Source organism: Phalacrocorax aristotelis, chromosome 18 (assembly GCF_949628215.1).
Source record: "Phalacrocorax aristotelis chromosome 18, bGulAri2.1, whole genome shotgun sequence".
Lineage (NCBI taxonomy): Eukaryota > Metazoa > Chordata > Aves > Suliformes > Phalacrocoracidae > Phalacrocorax > Phalacrocorax aristotelis.
In genome coordinates this window covers 4,723,075-4,745,348 of record NC_134293.1, presented here as the reverse complement: position 1 = coordinate 4,745,348, position 22,274 = coordinate 4,723,075, and the positions used below count along the sequence as shown (strand labels likewise).

The 22,274-nt window shown below is 45.3% G+C and overlaps 1 protein-coding gene across 1 annotated transcript in view; it reads right to left on the bottom strand.

Annotated features, from left to right (window-relative positions):
* AATF (apoptosis antagonizing transcription factor) overlaps positions 1–21,115 on the bottom strand; it is a 58,222-nt gene extending 37,107 nt beyond the window's left edge. The window contains exons 1-4 of the mRNA XM_075113152.1: positions 21,007–21,115; positions 18,042–18,230; positions 16,982–17,398; positions 16,198–16,335 (exon numbers count right to left, since the gene is read on the bottom strand). Of these exons, the coding sequence (XP_074969253.1) occupies positions 16,198–16,335; positions 16,982–17,398; positions 18,042–18,230; positions 21,007–21,091 (829 nt within the window). The 5' untranslated portion in view covers positions 21,092–21,115. The remainder of the gene's footprint in view (positions 1–16,197; positions 16,336–16,981; positions 17,399–18,041; positions 18,231–21,006) is intronic.
* Between the last annotated feature and the right edge of the window lie 1,159 nt (positions 21,116–22,274).

Genomic DNA, 22,274 nt, shown 5'->3' with positions numbered 1-22,274 from the left:
ACAATTTCCCACTGATCCTTGCTTCTGGTGAAGACTTAGCTTTGCAGTGCTTAGTTTCCCATCTTGAATGCAAATTACTGCCACAGCTTCTGCATGTCCCATTAACTGTTTTTCTCTAATCAGTTTTGAGATGTAGTTTTACCCTCAAACTGATTTATAGCTTTTAATGTCAACCACCACCATGCTGGGAAAGAACACTTCTTTCCTAAAAAGGGAGGAAAGGAGGCAGGACTGCCTCTAAATATCTGCCTGGCTGCCCATCGGGAGTATGCTGATCTAATGTTTCATTGACAAACATTCAGACTGCAGAGCCAAAAGGATTAACATATTGAAGAAGCAAGTACTGTGTGCAGAAGCGTCTGATGACACACACACACGATAACAACCTTTTTTGCTGACTAACTCATTTCTCTCCTGTGATAAGTTCTGCAGCAGAGGCCAGCTTCAGCTGAATAATATGAAGCGACACAAGGGAAAAATGTATATAGGTACATCCCATCTAAACTTCACCTCTGACTTTTCTTTCATGTACATCATGTGCATGTTATAGGGAGCTGAAGGAGGGAAGGCAAGAAGAAAAACTGAACTCCTGCAGGGCTGTGACTACTGCTGGTTTCTATGCCGCTGTGCTCACCATGCAGGAGGTATAAGAAATTAGATTGTAAGTAAAATTAAATGTAGCAAGATCTAATCTAGGGGGGAAACCTAAACAATGACCTGGAAAGTTTAATGGGAGCATTCTGATCAGAAAAGCAGAACTGCAGGCCCAGAGATCCTTAGGAAGAGAGAAAATGAAGAAAAGATTGGAGTGGAGAGGTGTACAAAATGGTCAATACATGGTGTGAAGGCTAGCTTTACAGGGAGGAGTAGTTGCTTCCCATGGTATTTGCAGACACAAATCCTGAACGTCGACCTGATGCTGTGTATCCAAAGGCTTTCATAACTGACAATTTTTCCTGTATCTATGCAGATGCAGAGAGAATGATCTCTGTTCCAATGATCTTGTGTTCCCCAAGGACACACAGTTGCAGCTGACTGTGGGAAGGGTTAACTGCACACTGTTGCAGCATCTGTTCTTTAAAAATAGTTCTTTTGTGGCAACCAACAAGCCTCCCTGCAGAACGCTCTCGTACAAAACAAGTGTTTGTCTAGGCCTACACAAACTCTCCCTTTGTACATTGTTACATGTCAATCACAGGGTCAGCTCTTACAGGTAAAACACAGTATGATTCTATCAAAAACCGAAACTGAAGTTTACACAGATTTATTTACCTGACACTAGGGTACTGCCTTCTACTTTTAAAAAGAGGCACCACAGAAAGGGGAAAAAATGCTTGGAGGAACGTAGCACACCACTTCAGGAGCTGTTTTCTTGCAGGATACGTTCAAGCAGGCTTGGCTTCCCTCCCCACGCACCCCGAACAAGCATCCTCACGGGCAGCAGTAACCCTGGCTGACAGAGCCAGTGGATTTGTCTGAGGGCAGGAGGAGCACTGCAGTGGTCGGACGCTCCCCAGAGCTTCCCCTGTACCCCCTCCACCAGTTCCTCCATTGACAGGAATTCAGTAGGGCTGTTTTGCTTAACTCTCAAACTTGCTTCTTTCTTTGTAGTTAGCATAAAAGAACAGAGAGAACTTTTCACCACTCAATTTTTTCCTTATTTCTTTTCTTTAATGGAGGACACAGAGATCATGGGTAGAGTGAACAGCAAATCTTCATCAGCCAGACAGGGACAGTGCAAGCAGAAATCAGCCCAGACATTCAGAGGTCTCAATCTCCCGCATGTTACCACTGTGATATTGCTCAGTTGTCACCATCTTCAGATAAATTACAGCCTGACCTCAGTAACAGCAATGTCAAGGAGAAGATGCTTTAAGATTTTTGTTGCAGATCAGCTGTTGGACTCATCCTCCCCTGGCCTGTGGTTCATTTTAGATACGTTCTGACAACTCTTCCATATAAACCTATTAACGGATTAGGTTTGCCATACTTGTAAAACAGCCGTGTGTTAGCATCAAAACAATTCCAACAGACAAACAGACAAAAGCCCTTAAAAATGCATTTGTTGTATGTGTCTGCAGCTAAAGCACTGCTTGCAAAAAGGAAGTGCCCCCACCCTAGCCTGAGCGCACAGCTTACAACAGCAAAATCTTTCCCACTGCCTGCAACACAGCTAAATGTCCCCAGAGCTTCCGAAACTGTTTATTTTCTACCCGCTGCCTATCCTCCAGCAGCAGTGCTAATGCACCCCAGGCGGCTTTGATCCTGTCAATTACAACTGGAGTAGCACTCCAGCTCTTCTGGGGTATATCAAGGCCACTGCAAGCAGGCAAGGAATAAAGGCAGGCTCAAGCTCCCCCAGGCTATGAGATATGGACCCCAACAGAAGTGGGGATGGGGAGCAGTTTTATTTGGAGTGAAGGGGATGCAGAGTGCAGGGAAGACAATGACCGTGTGTCTAACCAGGTGGGAGGGCTAATTATTCCAGGCAGTAGCTTTATCATGAGCCTCTTACAGCTCGGTAACTTCCGCACTTTCAGTTCTTGTGTATTTAATAGCATTATTGGATGGCATTCTCATTGTTACTGTTGGGTTCTTAAGTGTGCTGTAACCTCAACTTCAGAAGCCAAGTGTCACCTTCCCTTGCCCTCTTCCCATCCAGCCCTGCACTATCCATTTCATGTTTAATTCCAGAAAGGACCATTTTCTTCCCAGCCTCCTCTCCTTCTTCATCTTCTCTTCCCTCTAACGCCCTCATCTGCCTTTACACCGTCTGCTTTGGAGAAAAGACTGAACCCATTTGTGAATGAAGGCAGTGTAAAACAGAACTGTTTCATAGATGCAAACTATGTCATTTTGAAGCAAAGCTCCTAACCCTCCTGCTCTCCTACTTCTCCCAGCACATTTTTTTAATGCTGCTCCTTGTCTGAAACAGGCAATTAAACAGAAGAGAGTCACAAACATGGAGTTTTCAAGCGTGTCAGTACATTAAGGCAACCAACTAGCAGCTTTCACATGCAATAGCCACCGGGTTTGTACCTCCTGCTCCCTTCCCTGCTCTGTTCACAGAACAAAGCCAGCAACACCCCCGAGAACACAGGCAATGCCAGCCCTGACCATGTAGCGGGGCCTCCCACTGCCACAAGCTGTGTTAGGTCCTAGGCAGTCCCTGGTGATTTTCAGTTTCTAAAGCTTTCAGGATCTAGAAGATATCGACACCATGGTCTTCACAAGCACCACAACCCAGCCAAGGCTGAAGCAATGCTGTTGAAGCTCTACGACTATCCTCCCACCACCCATTCACTAGCAGGAAGATCCTGATGCCAACAGCTTATTCCCAGAGCCACTACACTAACAGTGCCATCTGTATCACTTCTGGTGTTGTTCTATAGTGTTCAGCCAACTACAGGTGCTTACACAGCCCCAGCTGCCCCTGCCCAGTCCAGTGCACCAGGCAGTGGCAAAAGACTACAGGCGCAGCACTGCAAAAGCAACTGGTAAGTTGCCAACTTTAAAGTCCAACCTGACTTGGTTAACCCCAGTCTGTGCCACTCCCACCCCTTCTCTCGCACTCTCTGCTGGCACCTTTGCTGTATCTCTCTTACAATCTGCACTGCAATGTGCTGGGGTAAATATTCTTCTACCTTACAGCGATACCAGTGTCACAACTGACACCTTTAATATTGGGCCATGTATCATCAGTGAGAAAAATCTCAAAACTATCTCCTCTTCCAGGAGTTACTTCTGCATGTCCAACCTGTGTTTTCTGAGGACAGGTAGCTCCATACTGCCTTAAAAACAAAAGAAGCTGGATCTCTTTATGGCATTTCAGTATGAGCAACTGAAACCCCCAAAACAACTCACACTCTGTGTGTAGCAGAGGCCAACTAACCCCAGGACAACATGCAACCCCCGCCTTCCATCAAATCCTTTCAAAGCTGCCCTTTGGGAAAGAAAAAAGGATGCTGAGTGGGATCCATCTGCAGCTGCTCCAAGAACACAGCAAACGTGGTTTGAATAGAACTTCCAGCTTAAAGAGGACTCAGAGCGCCTGTGGTAAGATGCTAACTTGTAAGAGTCACTTTTAAGAGTCCATGGGAGCCCCTTCATTTTGTGTACAGGAGTGAAAAGTTGTTCCAGATCCAGCAGACAGCATATCAATCCACCAAGAAAGCTGGGAGCCAGTATCAGTAAATCAAAGTGTGCCTTTCTGTTAATACTCTCTCATACGTTCTCATTTTATACATCCCTTCACCCAGTCAGAAAGTAGCCCTGGAGTATTTAGCTCCATTCAGGGATAGCACTGCCATGTATCAAAGTGTCAGGAGACCCACCAGAGATGAAATCTGTCCTACTGCTCTCAAACCACAAAAATCAATTTTGTCAATGCCAGCGGTTACGGACAAACTGGCTGTGCTGCTGGCATCCCCGTGTGGGGTGGCTCCTGGCTGCAGGGTACCGACCCCACGACACGCTGCCCCCACCTGCCCTCTCCGCACGCCGAGGGCAGCCGTGCCTCCGCTGCCACTGAAACCCAAGCGCTGCTGTGCTGGGGACTTGCAGGCGTGATGGCTTCTGTGCTCGCCCACCACTCCAAGTTCAGCATTTCTACAGCAAGGCAGCATCCTGCGCAGGAAAGTATCTGCGCTTTTTTTCATGACCTCTAAAAATGGGGTCTCATTTCATCTTCCCAAGCAGCTGCAGAGAGCAGCAGCTGGCATGGAGCAGCAGGGAACGGCCTCACGCAGAGACACTTTAAGTCGATGGAAAAAAGACAGTGCCTCAAGGCCAGGCTTTCAAAGGTATTCACAGAGACCCAACCAGTGGGATTCCCAAAACTGCTCCGCCAGGCAAGCTCTTCCTCGCCTGACCCTGGTGCATCCATCCAGCAGATTCAGAATACAGCTGTATCCTTAAAATTGGGGCAAACCTCCCAGGATTTTCATTCCATCGCTGTATGTTTGTGGCACCTTGCAGGGCGCGATGGGGCACTGCTGTGGCAGCTCCCCTACAGAACGGTGCCTGCCTGCTACTGTGTACACACGGTACGCAACACAAACAGGAGCATCGTTACTGTGATGTACCAGCATGAAACACAGCGCACACAGGACGCGGCTGAAATTCAGGGCCCTTGCCAAAGCTGGAAATTAACTACTTTTTCCCCTCAGTTAAATCTAAGGATCTGGCATCACAGGAATATCATCGGCATGCAAGCTTTTAATTTTCATATACCTCCACAGGCTGTATGAAATGGTCATACAGAAAAGCTGGAGCAGCGCTGGCGTTTGAACCATGGTATGCAGAGCAAAAGCTGAGTGGCCAAATATTGGGAGAGTTCCCCCTGTCACCATGGAGAGTCACCGTGTCACCGCTGCACCGAACCGGCGCAGTGCCCAGTGCACCCGTCACGTTATGCAAATAAAAAGGAGAGGAATCAAACCTCTTTTATTTTAATAGCTGCACATAATGAAAAGTATCTTTATCAGGTACACGCATTTATCCCAACATTCAGATGAAGAGGGGAAATCTTCACTCCTTTCAAACGACTGTGGGACAGGAGTTAAACTACAGGTCAAAATGGCACTCAATATGCTGGCCTGAGAACAATACTTCTCATTCAAATCCACAAGCCAGCCACTTGCACTAGTCATCCCCAGCAATTAATCCCCCAAGAAACACGTTTGATTAAATCTTTTCAAGCAAATCCTTTGCTTTGCTTTTGTTAGTTCACTTCTTGTCAACATCTATTAAAATATGCCTTTAATTCTCCCACAATCTTAAAAAACACCGATTCCACTGTCTTCAACTTTAATCAACTGTATGGCCGGCATTTTTCATTTCATAATAATGTGCTGTTTGGAATTCAAGAGGCAGGCTCAACATCAATCATTCGGCAAGAATTTTTCCACTGCAATAAATATGCAAATGAGGAAAGCCAGTCAGTCGTATTTCAGGCCCGACTTGCTAGTGTTTTAAAAAAGACACAAATTTATTAATTGCCGTTGGCCAGCGGAATCCTATTACTTTGGGCATTGATTACAAAGCTGTGTGAGTGATTATTGTGCAACTCGCAGGCTATCCAGGCATGAGGAAAAATTATTAAAGCGAGGCAGAGATTATCAACTCAGAATAACAATAAGCCTTAACATTTTAGGCCTCTAACTTCTTCAACAAAGAATTACGCCAGAGCTCCAGTGTATCATAATTCTGAAGTCTGTCAGTATTACTTTTGGAGCTTGCTCTCTATTCCCAACAGCAGAGCAACGTTACCAGCCAGGAAAAGGCGGAGGGAATTCCTCCAGGTATCGCATCTCAAACACGGGGCTTTGGACAACAGCTTTCCTGTACTCCCGCTGCGTAACTAACTGTAAGAGGAACAATATGGTGCAGGCAGGACTTTTGCTATCTTCAGATTTTCACCCCTGTATGTTCTGGTGCCCCAAAACCATGACGGCACAGAAATAAAAGGCTACTGATAAGCCTAAGACAGAAGCTCCAAGAGCCAGCCTAGACTAAATTATAGGCTAGCTGCAAGCCCTTTGGCAGCAGAGTGTGATCTGATTTTTTTAGAGGTGGCGTAGTTACATACACGTTTTTCACAGACTTCAGCTAGAATCCTAGCACAAAGCACTTGCAAATCTCTCCAAGTTATTTTAGGAAGTGATGGGAGTAACATTCCCTTCACGCTTCCCAAAACACTGAGGTTGTGGAATTTCACCAAATGATGGTAGGAAAAAGACTTTTCTGCTGATTGCAATAAAAAGGTCTGCTCCATACCGAAGGCCCAATTTGCTGGTTCCATTGGAATGCAAATGATGCAAAAGCCTTTGCAGAGGGGAAAATTGTATTCCTTCAGCACAAAGGAGCCAATGCTGCAAACCCCTTTCACACAAGCAGTTCAGCTGACTCCCAAAGAGTTACAGAACGGACTCAATTTAGCCCTTTCACTCTAATATTACTGCATTTGACAGTAAGGACAACAGGATCAGACACAGATGAGTTTGCTAAAAGAAAATAACCAGATGCAACAACAGAATAAAAGGCTTGGTATTCAAGGATTTTATCAGTGGGGACTGGGGGAGGGGGAAAGCTGAGAAGGGAGAAAAAGAGAAACACTTCCATGAAGTTCATGCTCTACTGATTCGCCTCAACCGTCATCTTTTGATATCAGCCCAAACCAGGGAGGGGATGGGGCTTGTAAAAATGAGATTTATAAAAACTGATGTTTTACATTACTGTAAATGTAAAGAAGCTGACAGCACGCATTCCTGTCTCTGCCAGGCAGGAATCCCCAAGTACATATGCAAGAATGAAAAAGGAAAAGGAAATGTGAAATTTCATAGTTATCTAGATATTAAGGCCAGAAGGGAACATTAGCCCGTCTAGACTGACCTCCCCATATAATACCGAGCCATTAATTACATTTATCATGACAAGCACTGAGTTTCCATCTCAAGGTAACCAATTGCCAATTAATCCGAATTAGCTGACATTTGCACATGCTTGTCTGAATGCTTTGCAAGCCTTTGTTTCCCTGCATCTTGTTTGTGGAGTATACAGTCTAACATGCACGAGTATTTAGCTAAACTTAATTTAATTAGCTATTAATTATCTTGGGAAACTCAAGTGTAGGCAAACCTATTTGATGTGCTTGAAGTGTGGTGTAATCCCACGGTCTGGAGTTCCGGTGTATCAGTCAACAGCTACAGACTCTCCTAGCATTTCCTGGACTAGAATTTAAGACAGCTTTAAAATAAACCTCAAACGCCAATAGTGACCAACACATATGGCTATGGAGATAACCTATAAAATAGGAGCATTTCAATTTTACCACATTTATACAAGAGAAGCAGACAAAAATGCTGCTCAAAAAGATTAAATACCACAAGCTAAAAGCCTTGGCACTCAGTGAGGAAGGGCAAGAGTGTTTTTCTTCTGAAAAGAAAGCCCAAAACCACAACTTAAATAAATATCCTACACTTCGCTACCTCCTACACAGGATTTCTGAACAATTCATAGACAGCAGCAACAGGGCACAAAATACTTTCCTGGTACCTCACACAGCCCAAATTCTGCACATGCACAAAACCTCACACCTCCCATTACCCAATTAAACACACACACAAGCAGCAACAGAGCTCCAAAACTGAGACTTGTGCCTTTGTCTAAAGCTCCTCACTTCATAACTCTTCCCTCTCACTCGCTGGCACGTACACAGAACAGCTACCCATGAGCTTATCATCCTTACTGACCCCAGTTCTCACCGAAAGCTCTCCGTGGCATAGGATCATTAAAACAAAATTTACAAAAAAGGGTCTGATTCATTCATTTATTTTAGCTGAAAGAAAAGTCTTCATTAACATCAGCAGGCTTTGGCTCAGTCCCAAAGAGTTGAATAGATTCTTCATTAGATCAGAGAGGAAAGGTGAAATCTGGAGACACCTGCATCCACACCCATTTAAATCAAATTCAACCCTGCACAAATTGACAAGCACGATGTTTTTTGTATTCATAAAGTGTCTAGACTAATACAATTCAATTAAAATGGCCTACCAGTTTTAAGTGGGCTAGGTCTGATCACAATAATTTACACTCGGGCTTGAAACCCAGTTCCGCTGTCACACATTTGTGCAGGCTCTCGGTAAAATCTTCAAAGCAAGAACGTATTTAAGTCCGTGATCTTGCCTAGCACCAATTAATCCTGTAACTGCTCTATGCCTCTGGAAACTGTGTAATCTGCCTGTGCCTCAGTTCCTCCCCCAATCCCCTGTGACACCTACCCTGCTCTGTATTAATGCATTATCATCTCCAGATGTACGTATGGATACATTTGAGTTTTAAAAGTGATCCATGGATAGAGATGATAACAAAATTACGACTGGAATTATTGGCAGTTGATTCCTGCGGGCTTCTCTAAAAAAACCCCTAGCCTGTGTCAATAAAGCCCATTTCATCTGACAGCTTTTCTCTAACCAGATGCATAAAATGACAACCAGGTGCAGCCGAGGAGCGAGGCAGAGGGTGAGCGCATCAGGCAGAGTATGCTGCACGACTGGCGAGGAGGACGCCTTGCCAGACTCATCCTCTCTTAGAGGAAGTGAAACAGGTTCTCCGCTATGTAAAGCAGACTAGATCTTTTTCAAAGTTAGTCAATGCTTAATTACCTTTTTTGATGTGACTTACCTGGATGTTGCATAGAATGTAATTTCTTTTCTTTTTAAAGATCAGGAACCACAGTAACAGAATCCAGTAAAAATCCTCTATTAAAAAGTCACTGAGAACATACAAATGAACACACACTAAATAGAATCTTTCCCTCTGTTTTCAGTCCTTTTTCAACAAAATATTACAGAAGTATCCCAGAAAAAGATAAAGATGTTCAGTGTGAAGCATTCACACAGAAATGTTTAATATGCAAGAATGCAAAACCACAAAACACATGGCATCTTTGGAGGTCTCCTGCTGGCAATGAATGTAAGTGGGATTCTTAATCACATCCTTAAGAGGCCTTGTCCACAAATGTGCTGTTTAGTCACAAGCCACAGATACTCATCACAGAAGCAGTTAACCAACCTGGCGTACCAAGAGCCCGAATTATTACAGAGGTCCATGTAGCTCCAGGTGGAAGCACAGCCTACCAGCACACCCACTACAAATGCACCTACTTCCACCCCAGAAAGACACTTCTGGGTCAGTTGAAGTGTTTGGACTGAATCGTACATTTTAGGAACAAAAAGTCAACGTCTCCTTCATTTCCCAGGAGGCACTGAACACCCGGCCTTGTGCAGTCCCAGGCAGGTCCTGCAAAGTTTTATTTATTTTTTTTATGCAAAGCTCCTTTTAGCTCTACTTTTCAATAAAACATAATTAAATGCAACTGCTGGCTAACTGCACCTGGACATGTAACACCTTAAGGGAATAACAGATCAATGTGAAACATAAGTTATCCAGCAGCTGACTCTGAGCTGAAGAAACTGGCTATGGTAAGATTATGAACAGTGAATTGCTTCCTGCAAACTTTACATGTAGTTCACACTTGTTTCATCTTTCCACCTCGTTATTCAAAAGAAAGTTTCTTCACAGCACCCCATTTAAAATGCATACAGAAGGACTTAAAAGGTGCACATGCTCTAATATCCTGAAGTCCAAACTCAGTATGGAGAAGGAAAAGCAGGACTGGGAACCACTGTTCAGGCAGCAACGGCCATTTCCCATTTCAAGGTGTAATTGCATCCCTAGAGCGGCCACAAAGAAACATACTATCTGTAGTGCCGCACAGGCTGCAACGACTAAAAGACTACTTGTAGGGGTCAAAAAAGGACTGGTCCCCATCATTACATTTAACTTACTCCCAAGAGGCAAACCACACTATTCTACTGTCCTCAGGCCCCGGTGCAGCATACTCATAGGGTGACGAGGTCGTGCGTTGCAGCATTGCTTATCAGCCAGCCATGCTAACTGCAGCACTCTTCAACACCCTGTCTCCAGTATAAGCTCATCTCTTTGTGTGAATGAGCCCAATGCAACAATTTTTCTGGAGGGATTTCAAAGGAGATACTACAGAAATGCTAAATGATGGGGGAAACAAGGTTTCCTCTGGATAACCTCCTTGAGTACAAGGAAAACCAGAATTGAATCCTGTGTACGGATGCAATGCCACCAGCTCATGACCACAGACAATGTCCATGGCTGAATCGTGTGGAATAACATCACAGTGATCAGGAAAATAAGATACAGATGACTACAGAGAATAGAAATTAAAGTTCAAACATCACTGTGACTTAGGAAAAGATTCAGAAATTTCAGCAGAATTTCAAAAAGCTGTATACAATTCTGCCTCTATTAGCAGCAGGCAAGGCACTGTGCTGAAAAGTTCAGGCCGCTGCTAGGCAGAGCTCACTGCTGCTGCTCCATGAATACATTAATAACCCAGGCAGGTTTGGGGATAATGGCCTGGTAAGTACGTGGAGCATATAATTTGATTTTTTTATCTCATTTACTTTATGCAGGTTTATTTTCTTATTGATCACAAACCTTTGTATAACTTCTCCACAGCTCTACAAAGTGTAAATAACAGTTAATATTTGTTGTCCCACTTTTGTTCCTTCAGTGAGCAAATCCATTCTTACAGACCCTGTGTGTCTACCTTTCACCAAAACCAGTATTCTCTCCATTTCTCCAAACCAACTTATCTTGAGTTTAAGCTGAAGAACAGAAATGTGTGTGGGATTCCAGTATTTTCTCTTAATCCACTGACAACCAAAAAAACCCCAACACACATTCAGCCAGTAGTTTGCTTTTCAGGGAAACTCTTGGAAAGTGAAAGCATATACATATGAAAACATATACAACTACTCGTTCGCTTAAAGTCTTGCAGTTTCCATCAGCATCTTGCCTTCTGCAAGAGCCTCACCTGGGTTTCTCTGTTTTTAACGCCTCATCTCGCCAACTAAAAACTGAAAAATAACACATCACACTGTTTAAAAGCTAGAATTCCCCGCTCTTTTTGCAAAGCATTAAGTATCACTGCCTAACTCCTAGTCACTGAAACATTCCCAGCTTAGTATTTTTAACAAGAACTGTAAAGAGAAAACAATTAAAACAGCAAAACCAGCTAACCCAGGGCACATACAATAACAGCTTCTAGCCTTTGTTGATTGAGAGATATAATTTCTTAAAGCTCTTGTTGTCTCCCGCTCCCCAGTTAGCTGTGGGGTTTTTGTCACTGAATGAAGATTTAACATAACAAACCCCAAACCTAGGTGCTGTTTAATTCCTGACACTGGTTATGGCTTCACTAATGTCGCTTCACCTCTCCTTTGGCTCTTTCTTGCCCTTGAGGTAATTTTTTGTGACATTTTCATGAGATCCACTTCTAACCTTCCTCCCCCTTGAAAACATACATAGAAATATGAATGGCAGGCATGCAATCTGTGCAGAGACACAACACAGAAACTTGCACCTTGCACTCTTTTTCTATGTAAATAATGCAAGGATCCTGCGGGAACATGCCAGGGATTGGAATTTTTAATTAATGGGTCTCTTTAATGTGCAAATCAGGAGCAGATTGCAAATTCTGACTTGCATTGATTATGAAAAACATTAATTGAACGTGCAAGACCCCAAACAGAGGCAACATCTCAAGCCCTGGACTAGACTGGAAGATACGGTGCAAGAGAATACAAATGTATCTTGGAGAAACAGACCACTCCAGGCAACAGCACCTTAGAAACGTAAGCTGTGGGAGTTCACGTGTGCAGTGCATTAAACATTAAACATTTGCACTGCATTCAGAGCGCAGCCACTGTGATTTCAGTATTAAAAACCACTCAGACTTTCTCCATGGATGCAAAACAGGAATAAACATGAGCTCCATGACCACAGTTTGGTCTCCAATTTGTATGTAAAAAGGGTGACAGAAAAAAAAATCTGGAATATAATTAAAGATTAAAAAAAAGGGGGGGGGGGGAAGAAAAAGTAAGACAGTGCAAACAAAGCAATACTGTCTCTTTAAACAGAAATTCATCCTATATAAATTATGGCCATAAACTTTTCCTGCAGTGCAGCCTAATTAATTCTTGTTCTATACACAAAGGGAAATGCTGGGTGACAAATGGGTGTGAAGCCTGAAAGCTGCCAGGTCTGCAAAACATTTTCTACTTCAATTTATAAGCAATTTTGCAGTAAATCATCCACCAGAACCTGAGATCTCAGGAATCCAAGACTGTCCAGGGCACGCTGTATCATTTAAAAAAAAAAATCACAAAAGATTACAAAAATAATAAATTAAACACTTGAAGTTTTGTAACCTCCGATCTCAAAATCTGGAAAACAAGCATGACCTTACCGTTTCCACTCAGATTTGGCTTTAAAACTCAAAATGTACAGAACATTGCTGTCTACTCTTTAACACAATTATACTCAAACCCTTAGGGAATTTCACTGCCACCACTAGCTACACAGGGTTGTCACATGTGGGAGATACCAAAGAGGCAAATATATGAAGGACCATTTTCCATTTCAAAAAAATCATCCTGTCCGGGAGTGCAGAGCGAAAATTTCATGAGCAACAGAAGGACTTGGGATAAATTACTGAAAGCATTCCAGAGCAGATTTCACAGCGATGCAAGGGACTCATCCAGGACCTCAGAGAGAGCTGGGTGCCAAGACCTCTCTGTGCCCTCCTGCCTTCAGCAGGCTACAGTGTACACCCAGAGTCCGGATTTTTGGCACCAGTTGCTTTGTGCAACTTGAACACCAAATAATTTCCTCCTATTCAATGAAGATGATGAAAGCATGCCAAATTTATTCTGTGGATTTGGAAGGAAGTGCTGAGGCTTCCCTGAGAGTATTATCAGTCCAAAACAGTGTCAATCTCGTGATTATCCCAAATCCTGTCCAAGACTGAAGCACATCGCATACAATGGAAGCACCTCAACATTCCACATTTACAAAGTCCTGCCTTCCACTCATCTTTAATCCTACTGATGCGCAGTTCTTCTGATTTTTCCTGTCTGGGGAATGGGGTCCTACTCACAAGCTGGTAATACAACTGGGATGAAAACTCGGGAGCCCAGAAATGTTCACCCCACCCATGACGTCACCGTTCAGAATTGAGTGAAAAAGTTCACTTTTACAGAAGCCACTTGATCAGCTAAAAATTGGGACTTTTATTGGAAGCTAATTTATAAGTGAGATTTTTGCCCCTCATAAATCAAGGTGCATCAATTAATGAAAGAACTTTAAATATATTTATTATCGTGTATATTTTCAGAAAAGATTTAGTTTCACATCCTGAACTGACAGGTCACAGCCCTGTCATCTGGGCAGAAGCCCCGTGAGCGAAGATGTAACACAGCTCAGACTGCCCACAGGGTAAAGCTCTAGCTGTTGATTAGACATTAATCCCTCTCCCAGGGCCCAACACAGCAAAGTGAAAGAAATAGGTCTCTGCCACATAACACCAACTACACCCCTAGTCTTTCATAAGATCTTCGTGTATAAATTTACTCCTTGCTTCATCCTTGGCACTTTGTTACTTCTGGAAAGAGCATTTTTGCAGGGCAGTGAAAGATAGCTTCACTGGACAACAGTGTAGCTCATCAAAAATTACTATTTATTGTAACCTATTTTACTGTACAATTACAGATCGTTTTTTTTAAAAATAGAAATAAAAAAAGGAATATAAATTTGATCCTTTAGAGAACACTGGAAAATGCTAAGTAAGTGTCGTAGTAGCAGAATGTTCCTAAATTCATGACGTCTCATCTGTCAGTCTGAGCGCTTCCTCTGCTAACTTTGCCAGGTCACTCCAGCTTTATTTTCTTGCTGTCTTCAGATGAAATACAGAACGCAAACCCAGGCTATCAGGAACATCAGAGTATACTACTGAACTTTCCTGCCCAGATTATGGGAAGACAGTGGGGAGGGAATCACTGAGTAGTTATCAACAGTGGATTTTCCTTTAGTGTTCTGGACAACTGAAAGATTAGCCTCTCTGCTGTACTGTGTCCAGTATCACACTCTGTGTTCTTGGGTGTATTTTGCTTATGGGAAATATCAAAATGTCAACCATTGTTTCTGTTAAAGGTCTTTAATGATATTGCATTTTAGACCTGTAATGAAACATGGTGCTCAGTGCAGTTTGTAATGCATCTCATTAAATACATTAATAACATGTATTTCACTGAAAGGTCAGCTTAGTATTGTTGGGAGTTCGCCGTTTTTTCCTTAATCGCTTCATTTAAAGCAGCACAGCTAACTTTAAAATATAAAGTATCTCATCTGCTGTAACTCCAGATAAGCTGATTAGCTACCATGTTCAGATCAGGTATAAGCCCTAAAATGACAGTCAAAACTTGGTGTGGAGGCAGGATTCAGAGTCAAGTTTGATGATGGTGAAAGTTCCTGATCCAGTTTTAAGATGACTTGTGCCAGCTCAGGCCAAAATTGCTCAGTGCACAGGTATCACTACAGCATGTCCAAACGGGCACATCATGTGGCTGAATGGAACCAGAGCCACAGCAAACCAGATGGTTCAGATGACGTCTCTGATGTTCAGCATGAAAAGCTGTAGGCACCACTACAGGGTGTCCTACTGACTGGTGCACATAGGGGGCTTCTCGGGATCCTCCACAGGGTGCTCATATACAAAGCTGAAACGTTCTGGAAAGCAAGCAGTATCTCAAGATTGGGAAAGAAGAAATAGAAGTGAAAGGGGTAACCAACCTGGCAAGCTTTAAAATGCTATTGGGTCTGTCTTTATTATTCAAAATCACTGGAAGAATATCCTATGAAGGTCACTGATTTCTGATTAGTGGGATTAGAAAAAAGAACAATCTGTGTATAAACATTGCCAACTGTGTGGATTTTGACAGAAAACAACAAACATGTCAGGAAGAAACGAACACCAACTGATACCTGCAGTGGCTTGTATTTATTCCTGAGGATAACATACCAGACATTTATCTCCCTGTGCATTTACCTTAAGGCCAGTAAAAAAGGTGTCCAACTCTAAAAATTAAATAGACCCACAACACACTGAAGTTGAGTACTTTGCACTTATCAGCTGGAGCATGCCCATTATATTTAGAGAATCTACTACAAATCTCATCAGATCAATATCATTAATAGTGATCCTAAGAAATAAACAGATGAAGCAGCTCCAAGCTGGAAAGATATTTGCTGTTGATTTAACAGCACAGGCCCTCTCCTTTGGCCTACATTAATCCTGGTTAGGACAAACTTTTGCATTCGCTGATCCAGCACAAAACTGGTACCACAAGGTGTCTCTGGACACAGAAGCATCCCAACTCTGCACCAAAGAGCAATAACCAAACCAATTATTCTTAAGATTCAGCATGAAACTTAAATTTGATAAGCAAACTTCAATCCCCACATGAACTAGAAACAGCAGCAGGACCTGAGCTGAGGCTTTCCAGCCACCGGCAGAGATCATCTAGGGCACATACAGACATAGATGATAGGAGACATTCTCTTTGTCTAGGGTAGGAAACACTTATTGGTGTCTGTTTGTATGGTACCTAACTAATGGTTATGGCAATACAAACCAACAGCCAATACTACAGACACATGCAACTCAAAGCCCTCACTTTACCATTAACACTTCCCTGCACAAGAGAAACACATTGGCTACAACAGAGTCTACCCAAAGTAGAAAGATTGAAGAATTCTTACAGTTCTCGACAGCATTGTCAAATTCTTGTCCGCCTTCCTTTCTGAAGATTGGGTAAGTATCTGGCTGTGGAAGCCGGTTGACTATTACGAGCGCCTTCTGCATCTTGATTCTCCCTTCCAGTAGTTGATCCCACAGTGCTTCATAAGAAAGAGAAAATAAATCCATTTTAGCAAGCCAAAGCACTTGCTCCTCATGAAGGAGCTTTTGACTTAACAGCACAGGCCCTCTCCTTTGTGCTATAGTACTTCTGGCTAGGCCAAATCTTTGCATTCACTGACTCAGCACAAAACGGGTACCACAAGGTGTCTCTGGACAAAACCACATCCCACCCTATGATCCTGACTGCAATTCTGTGACCCCCAAAATAAAACCACCCCTTTGCTTTACTGTTTAAAAGGACACTCTGCAAATGGATGTTTGATAGTTTAATAGGACAGATAGGAAGAAGTTACCTTCGGTATTACATTTTGAAAAGAAACAGAAGTCGTATCAGCATCACAGCACCCATGTAGGAAGTCCCCACCCCCACCAATACAAGTATATTCAGTACTGGTCCAATTAAGCCAGTGGATAAACACACTTCATGAGATTTTGTACCAGCAGTGACACCAGTTTGCATAGCACATTTGGCAGAACATTTACAAATCACTAAGGCTGCTGTAGCATGCACATGTGGTATGCTAACAGGATGTTAACATGCTGAAGCGGTTCCTAACATCATCAGTTTCTATAGTGTCAGCAAGGTGAAAGTCTTTTCAAAATACAAACCAAACATATACAAACCTAGCTGGTTCTTCACAGCTTTTCCTTTTTCTACTTCTTCAGCATCTTGTCCTTTTGAGAATGTCATCACCCCACCATCACCTTCACTGTCTTTGGTTTCCTCTATATTGTCGTGGGTTTCACTCCCATGTTCCTCCTCATCGCTTCCTTCTTCCATGCTGGCATTATCTTCATCATCTTCCTCACTGCTTCCTACATCATCCATCCCCTCTGCAAATCTCTCAAAGTCTGTAATATTCTGGAAACTGAACTTTGGTGCCTTGGCCTTGGGAGACAGATCTGCCTCTTCATCATCTTCTGAGTCATCCTCCTGGTCACTGCCAGTGCTGCTGGGCTTCTCCTTTGTTTTAGCGCCTAAGCTGCCATTTTCTTCTGCATCTTCACTGCCACTGTACCACTCATCTAATTCTTCTTCAGCTAATAATCAGAAAAGCAAAAAGTTATTTACTTACCAGCAAAATGTACCACTTTGCAGTATGCATCATCAACAGCTACAGGTTTGGGCTATTTGAACTCCAAACTCTGTTTTACCTGTGTATGATGTTACTCTCTGTTTTGGATGAATAATGGAAACACAAGGCCAGATCCACAAAAAAGATCTCAGCCCACATTTTCTGCAGCAATGATTAGTAGATCCATGGCTTAGCTTTCCCATGAAACAATGACATGATAAGCAAACAAGGCGGTCAGAATTTGCTATATGCGTTTTTTAAATGATACTCTGTAAATACTTGCAGTCCTCAAGATCTAATGGCTTAAAAATGGGAGCTGTTTCTTTTCCTCCACACAACGCTCAGTCAGTGCACTGAGCCTCACCTTACACTTAGTCATTCTCTTTCCTCAATCTGTAGAAATGACCTCCTCTTTGAGATTTCCCCTCGTGCTTTCAGGAAGGCACTTCATGAAGATGTCTAACTTAATTGCACGTGTTTACTGTTCATTGCCCTGTAACAGGGACCTAAAGTTTTTCGTCTCAGTTCAGATGGCACTAGCTCAGTTAACATGCTAACATCAAACTTTGATTAGTCTAGTGAAAAGGGGAAAGAAATGAGATTCTTACCAGATCCTTCTTCAGACAGAGCATCTCCCCAGAGTTCTTCTTGCAAGGCTTTACGAGATGTAGCTTTTCCACTGTACCTTTTATCAGCTTCCAAGAGAGACGCTGAAGCTTTTTTCCGTATATTGCCAACAGGTAAAATGTCATCTGCAGTTTCATCCTCAAATTTGTCAATCACTTTAGCAACTGTAGCTGTGGGGAAAAAAAGGGGGAGAGGGATGTCTAAGCTGAACCAAATGTCAGACTAGAAGAACTAGCTGCAGGAAGCAGCCATCCTCCTCCATGGAAAACTCCACATACTCTACAAACAAAAATATACTGCAAAGGTGAGCTTGATGGCAACACAGCCTCACATAAGAGTCTGGCTTTTAGGCTTTGAGACAGAGCGAGGCTCTTCCCTGCCTGGTGAAGGAAAGCCAGTACACTAATTTTCTGCAAAGGGGGAAACGTTGCTGGGGAATCAAAGGCAGAGAAAAAGCCTCAAAGCTGGGTTTAGTGTAGATCAGCACCAGTCCTGCCTAGAAACCGCTGAGTAAAGTAATACTTAAGACCTAGCAGAGGAGGTAAGACAGCTCTAAAGGTATTTTTCAGAAAACATCCTGTGACTTCTCTGCGGTCAGGGGTGTTCTCCCACCTGCCAGGTTAACCTCTGCAGAAGAGAGGGAGACGCTACACAATCTGACCACTTTCAACTCCACCTCTCAGCACTCTGGACTTCTCCATATACAGGTTTGGTACCACAGGCCTCACCTGCAATACAGAGGTGAATGTTTATGAACAAATGCCAAAAATCCTGCTGAATTATTTTTTTCCTTTTGAATGAACATTGCTTACATTCACACTTTCTTCCGTGCCTCTTCTTAATTTTAGAGGACCCACACAAAGTGCTAGACAAACCAAACCTACCCAAGCCCTTCCACAGGTTCATGAGGGTCTCATGAGAAGTGTAGCCCTTTGGGTGGACGACCCAGTAAAGCTGGAACACCTTCATTCACTTCACGCTTACAGATTAAATGAGGAAAACTGCAATTCAGATGCACCTTGGCCTCTTGCTATATGTATGAGCCACATAAATATACAAATGTTTTAGCATGGCTAAATAATTTCATTGTGGTTATGCCTCTCTTTCATAATCATCTTCTCTGGGACACAGGAATGGAGCAGTCCAGCAAAGAGAACACATAGTACCATACTCCCTCCTTATTTTCATTCATGTGCGAGACACCCTGTATGCAAAATTACAGGGTTAGCTTTGTTCAACCAACTGAGTGATCCAACTGGCTGAACATTGTTAAGTGCTCTTTTAATGTGTGTTTGGAAATGTTAATGCCTCACATATAATGTTTACTTGAGGCAAGGGGGAAGCAAAAAAAAAATCTGCTGCTCATAATCAAAGCAACAAAATCGGGTCTAAATATAGTCACTCCAGCTACAAGAGCACAGCAAGATGCTCGGCACCAAGGAATGACTGGGCAAGAGGGGCAGGTGCAGAATGACCTGTGGCACTCACTGGATCTTCTGGCATTCTCAGTCTTGGCACTGCTAAAGTATGAAGTCTGAAAGTAAGTTGTGGTTACTAAAATGGGAAAACTCCTCTGCTGAGTACATTAATTTCCTCAACGGTTACTATGATGTTGCTTACAAGATACTACTGCTCTCACATACACTTGTATAGAAGAATCAGGCTAGCTGCACAACGTTTATCATGACTGGTGCCTTGTACCCCCTAAAGCCAACTGCTGCCAGCGTGTGATGGTGAGCTCGCTATGTCAAGAGGTGACCGTGTGACGAACGTGCCCTAGAGATGAGTCCTGCCCCATGGCTTGGCTGGTCTACTGGCTGGTGGGGACAGTCTGCTCTGGAGAGGGTAAGTCAAGGAAACGGCAGGCACCAGCCTGGAAACTTAGAGGATGACACCGCCACCTACATGTCACGGGGAAAGGGACGAATGTCTCAAAAATCACAACTGAGGCAAAAAGAGTTTGGTTAAAAAGATAAGATGATTATTGGGCACCTGCAAGCATCAAACAAGGCACGTGCAGCGCACCGCGGCCTGCTCTGAGCGCTCGGTGTGCTGGAGAGGGCTGTCACCAGCGTCCGCCGAGCCTCCTCCCCGCTCCCACCGCCGCACCGGCTGCGCTTCCCTGGCAGAGGGAGCGGCCCTGTCCCGACGCTGTGCTTTTATGTCTCTTTTTCTGAAGATTTTCCACCTGAACATCAGAAAAAACTTCTTTACTGTGAAGGTGCCAGAGCAGTGGCACAGGCTGCCCAGAGAGGCTGTGGGGTCCCTTCCCTGGAGACATTCACACCCCGCCTGGACGCGGTCCTGTGCCCCCTGCTCTGGCTGTGCCTGCTCAAGCACGGGGGTGGGACGGGATGATCTCCAGAGGGCCCTTCCAACCCCCGCCATTCTGGGATTCAGTGACTTCCAGCCAGATCCGCTCCCAGCCTGGCTCCGAACAGCCCGGCCTGTGGCGGGGCCTGCACCGGGGCAGCGCGCCCTGGGCTGCCCTGAGGTAAATCAGCGCTGAGGTAACTCCAGCCTCGGACCCTGAGGTATCCCTGACCCCGAAGGTAACCCTGGAACCGGAGGTAACCACCATTTCTGAGGTAACCATCACCCATGAGGTAACCACCACCCCTGAGGTAACCCTGGTCTCCAGGGGATCCCCGGCCCCGAGGCAGTCCTGGCGGCCGCCCGTCCCGGCGCCGTGCTGCGGGAAGCGACGGGCCGAGCCCCGCTCACTGCCCGGGGCTGGGGGCACAGCCGGGACAGCCGACCTCCACCCACGGCTGGGGGAGACCGAGGCGCCCGGCGGGGCTGCGGGGGACTCCGGGCCAAGACACCTCCCCCACCCCGCGGCGCGCTGCGGCGCCACGTGCGGCCGGTCCGGCAGCGCCCAGCCCGCCCCGGCCCGCCCCCGCCGGCCGCGGGCATTAAACCCTCCTCCTCCCGGCCCTCCCTCACCTTCCTCCGCGTCGTCCTCGGGGTCGCGTAAACTGGGCCGGGGGTTGAGCAGCTCCTCCAGCTGCCGCGCTAAGGGCGCCGCCATCTTCTCGGGGAGGGAGGGAGGGAAGGAGGGAGAGGGGGCGGGGGCGAGGGGCGGGGCGGAGCCGGGAGGGGGTGGGGCCAGCGGGGCGGAGGCGGGGCCAGAGGGCCGGGTCCTGCCGCCCGGGTCCTGCCGCCCGCCGGGCCCGGGGCCGGTGCAGGAGCCGGTACCGGTGCCCGCAGCCGGGGAGAGCGGCCGCAGGCGGGCGGGAAGAGCCGGCCCAGCCGATCTCGGTACTTTGCGAGTGTCCGCCCTTTGTCTGACGGGCGTCTGGGCCGCGGTGCGCGGGGTGCGCAGCCGGGAATCATAGCGAGAATTAGAAATATCCACCCAGAAAGAGCCCGGGCAGCGCAGCCAGCGGGCCGGGCCGGGGGAGGGCCGGGCCGGGCCGGGCCGGGCCGGGGGAGGGCCCGCTGTCCCGGGCCCCCATCGTTACGGCGGGAACAACGGTAATTTTGTACATGGGGGTCGTGGGAACTGGTGTTCGCCCAGTGCTCTGACACTGAGCAGCGCTGGGGTAACGGCTAGTGGTATAAAAGCAAAGCCCTCTTCTATAATGTAAAATATTGCAATTATGTCTTTAAGTCAACATCACACCTTTTTTTTTTAGCACCGCTAGCCACCCAGAACTGAATTAATTCTTTTCTTGTCCCGTACATTAAACACTCTGTGGCCTCTGTTGAAGCCGGGGTCCCTCTTAGAGCAAGCGGAAAGGCAAGGTCTTTGGTTAACCCCAGTCCTTGTACGCGGGTGGATCCTTACACCAGGGTTACACCGACCTCAGCGCATCCGCACCAGCACCGAACCTCCTGATGTGCTTTTGCCAGACTCTGGCCTAGAAGCAGCAGCAAAGCAACGCAGAAGTGACCTGCTAAGAATGTTAACAAGAACCGCGCTTTGGGGTTTGCCCATTGACGGCGTCTCCGGGCTGCCCTGTGGGGTGAGTCGGCCTCAGAACACCAGGATAAACCTGGAATTGGGGAACAGCAACAGAGGTTGGTGCATGTTTTGTTACAAGGGAGAAGGGACTCAAGTCTGAGTTGCGGCTGTAGGTCCGAACTTCAAACCCCACAATGAACAGCTTCAGGGGGTCAGCCTGGACTCCAGGACCTGGGCTTTCCACAGCCGGCGCTGAGACTTTGCCTGCGAAGGTGCCAGCAGCAAGCTGCAAACTCAAGCTCGGTGC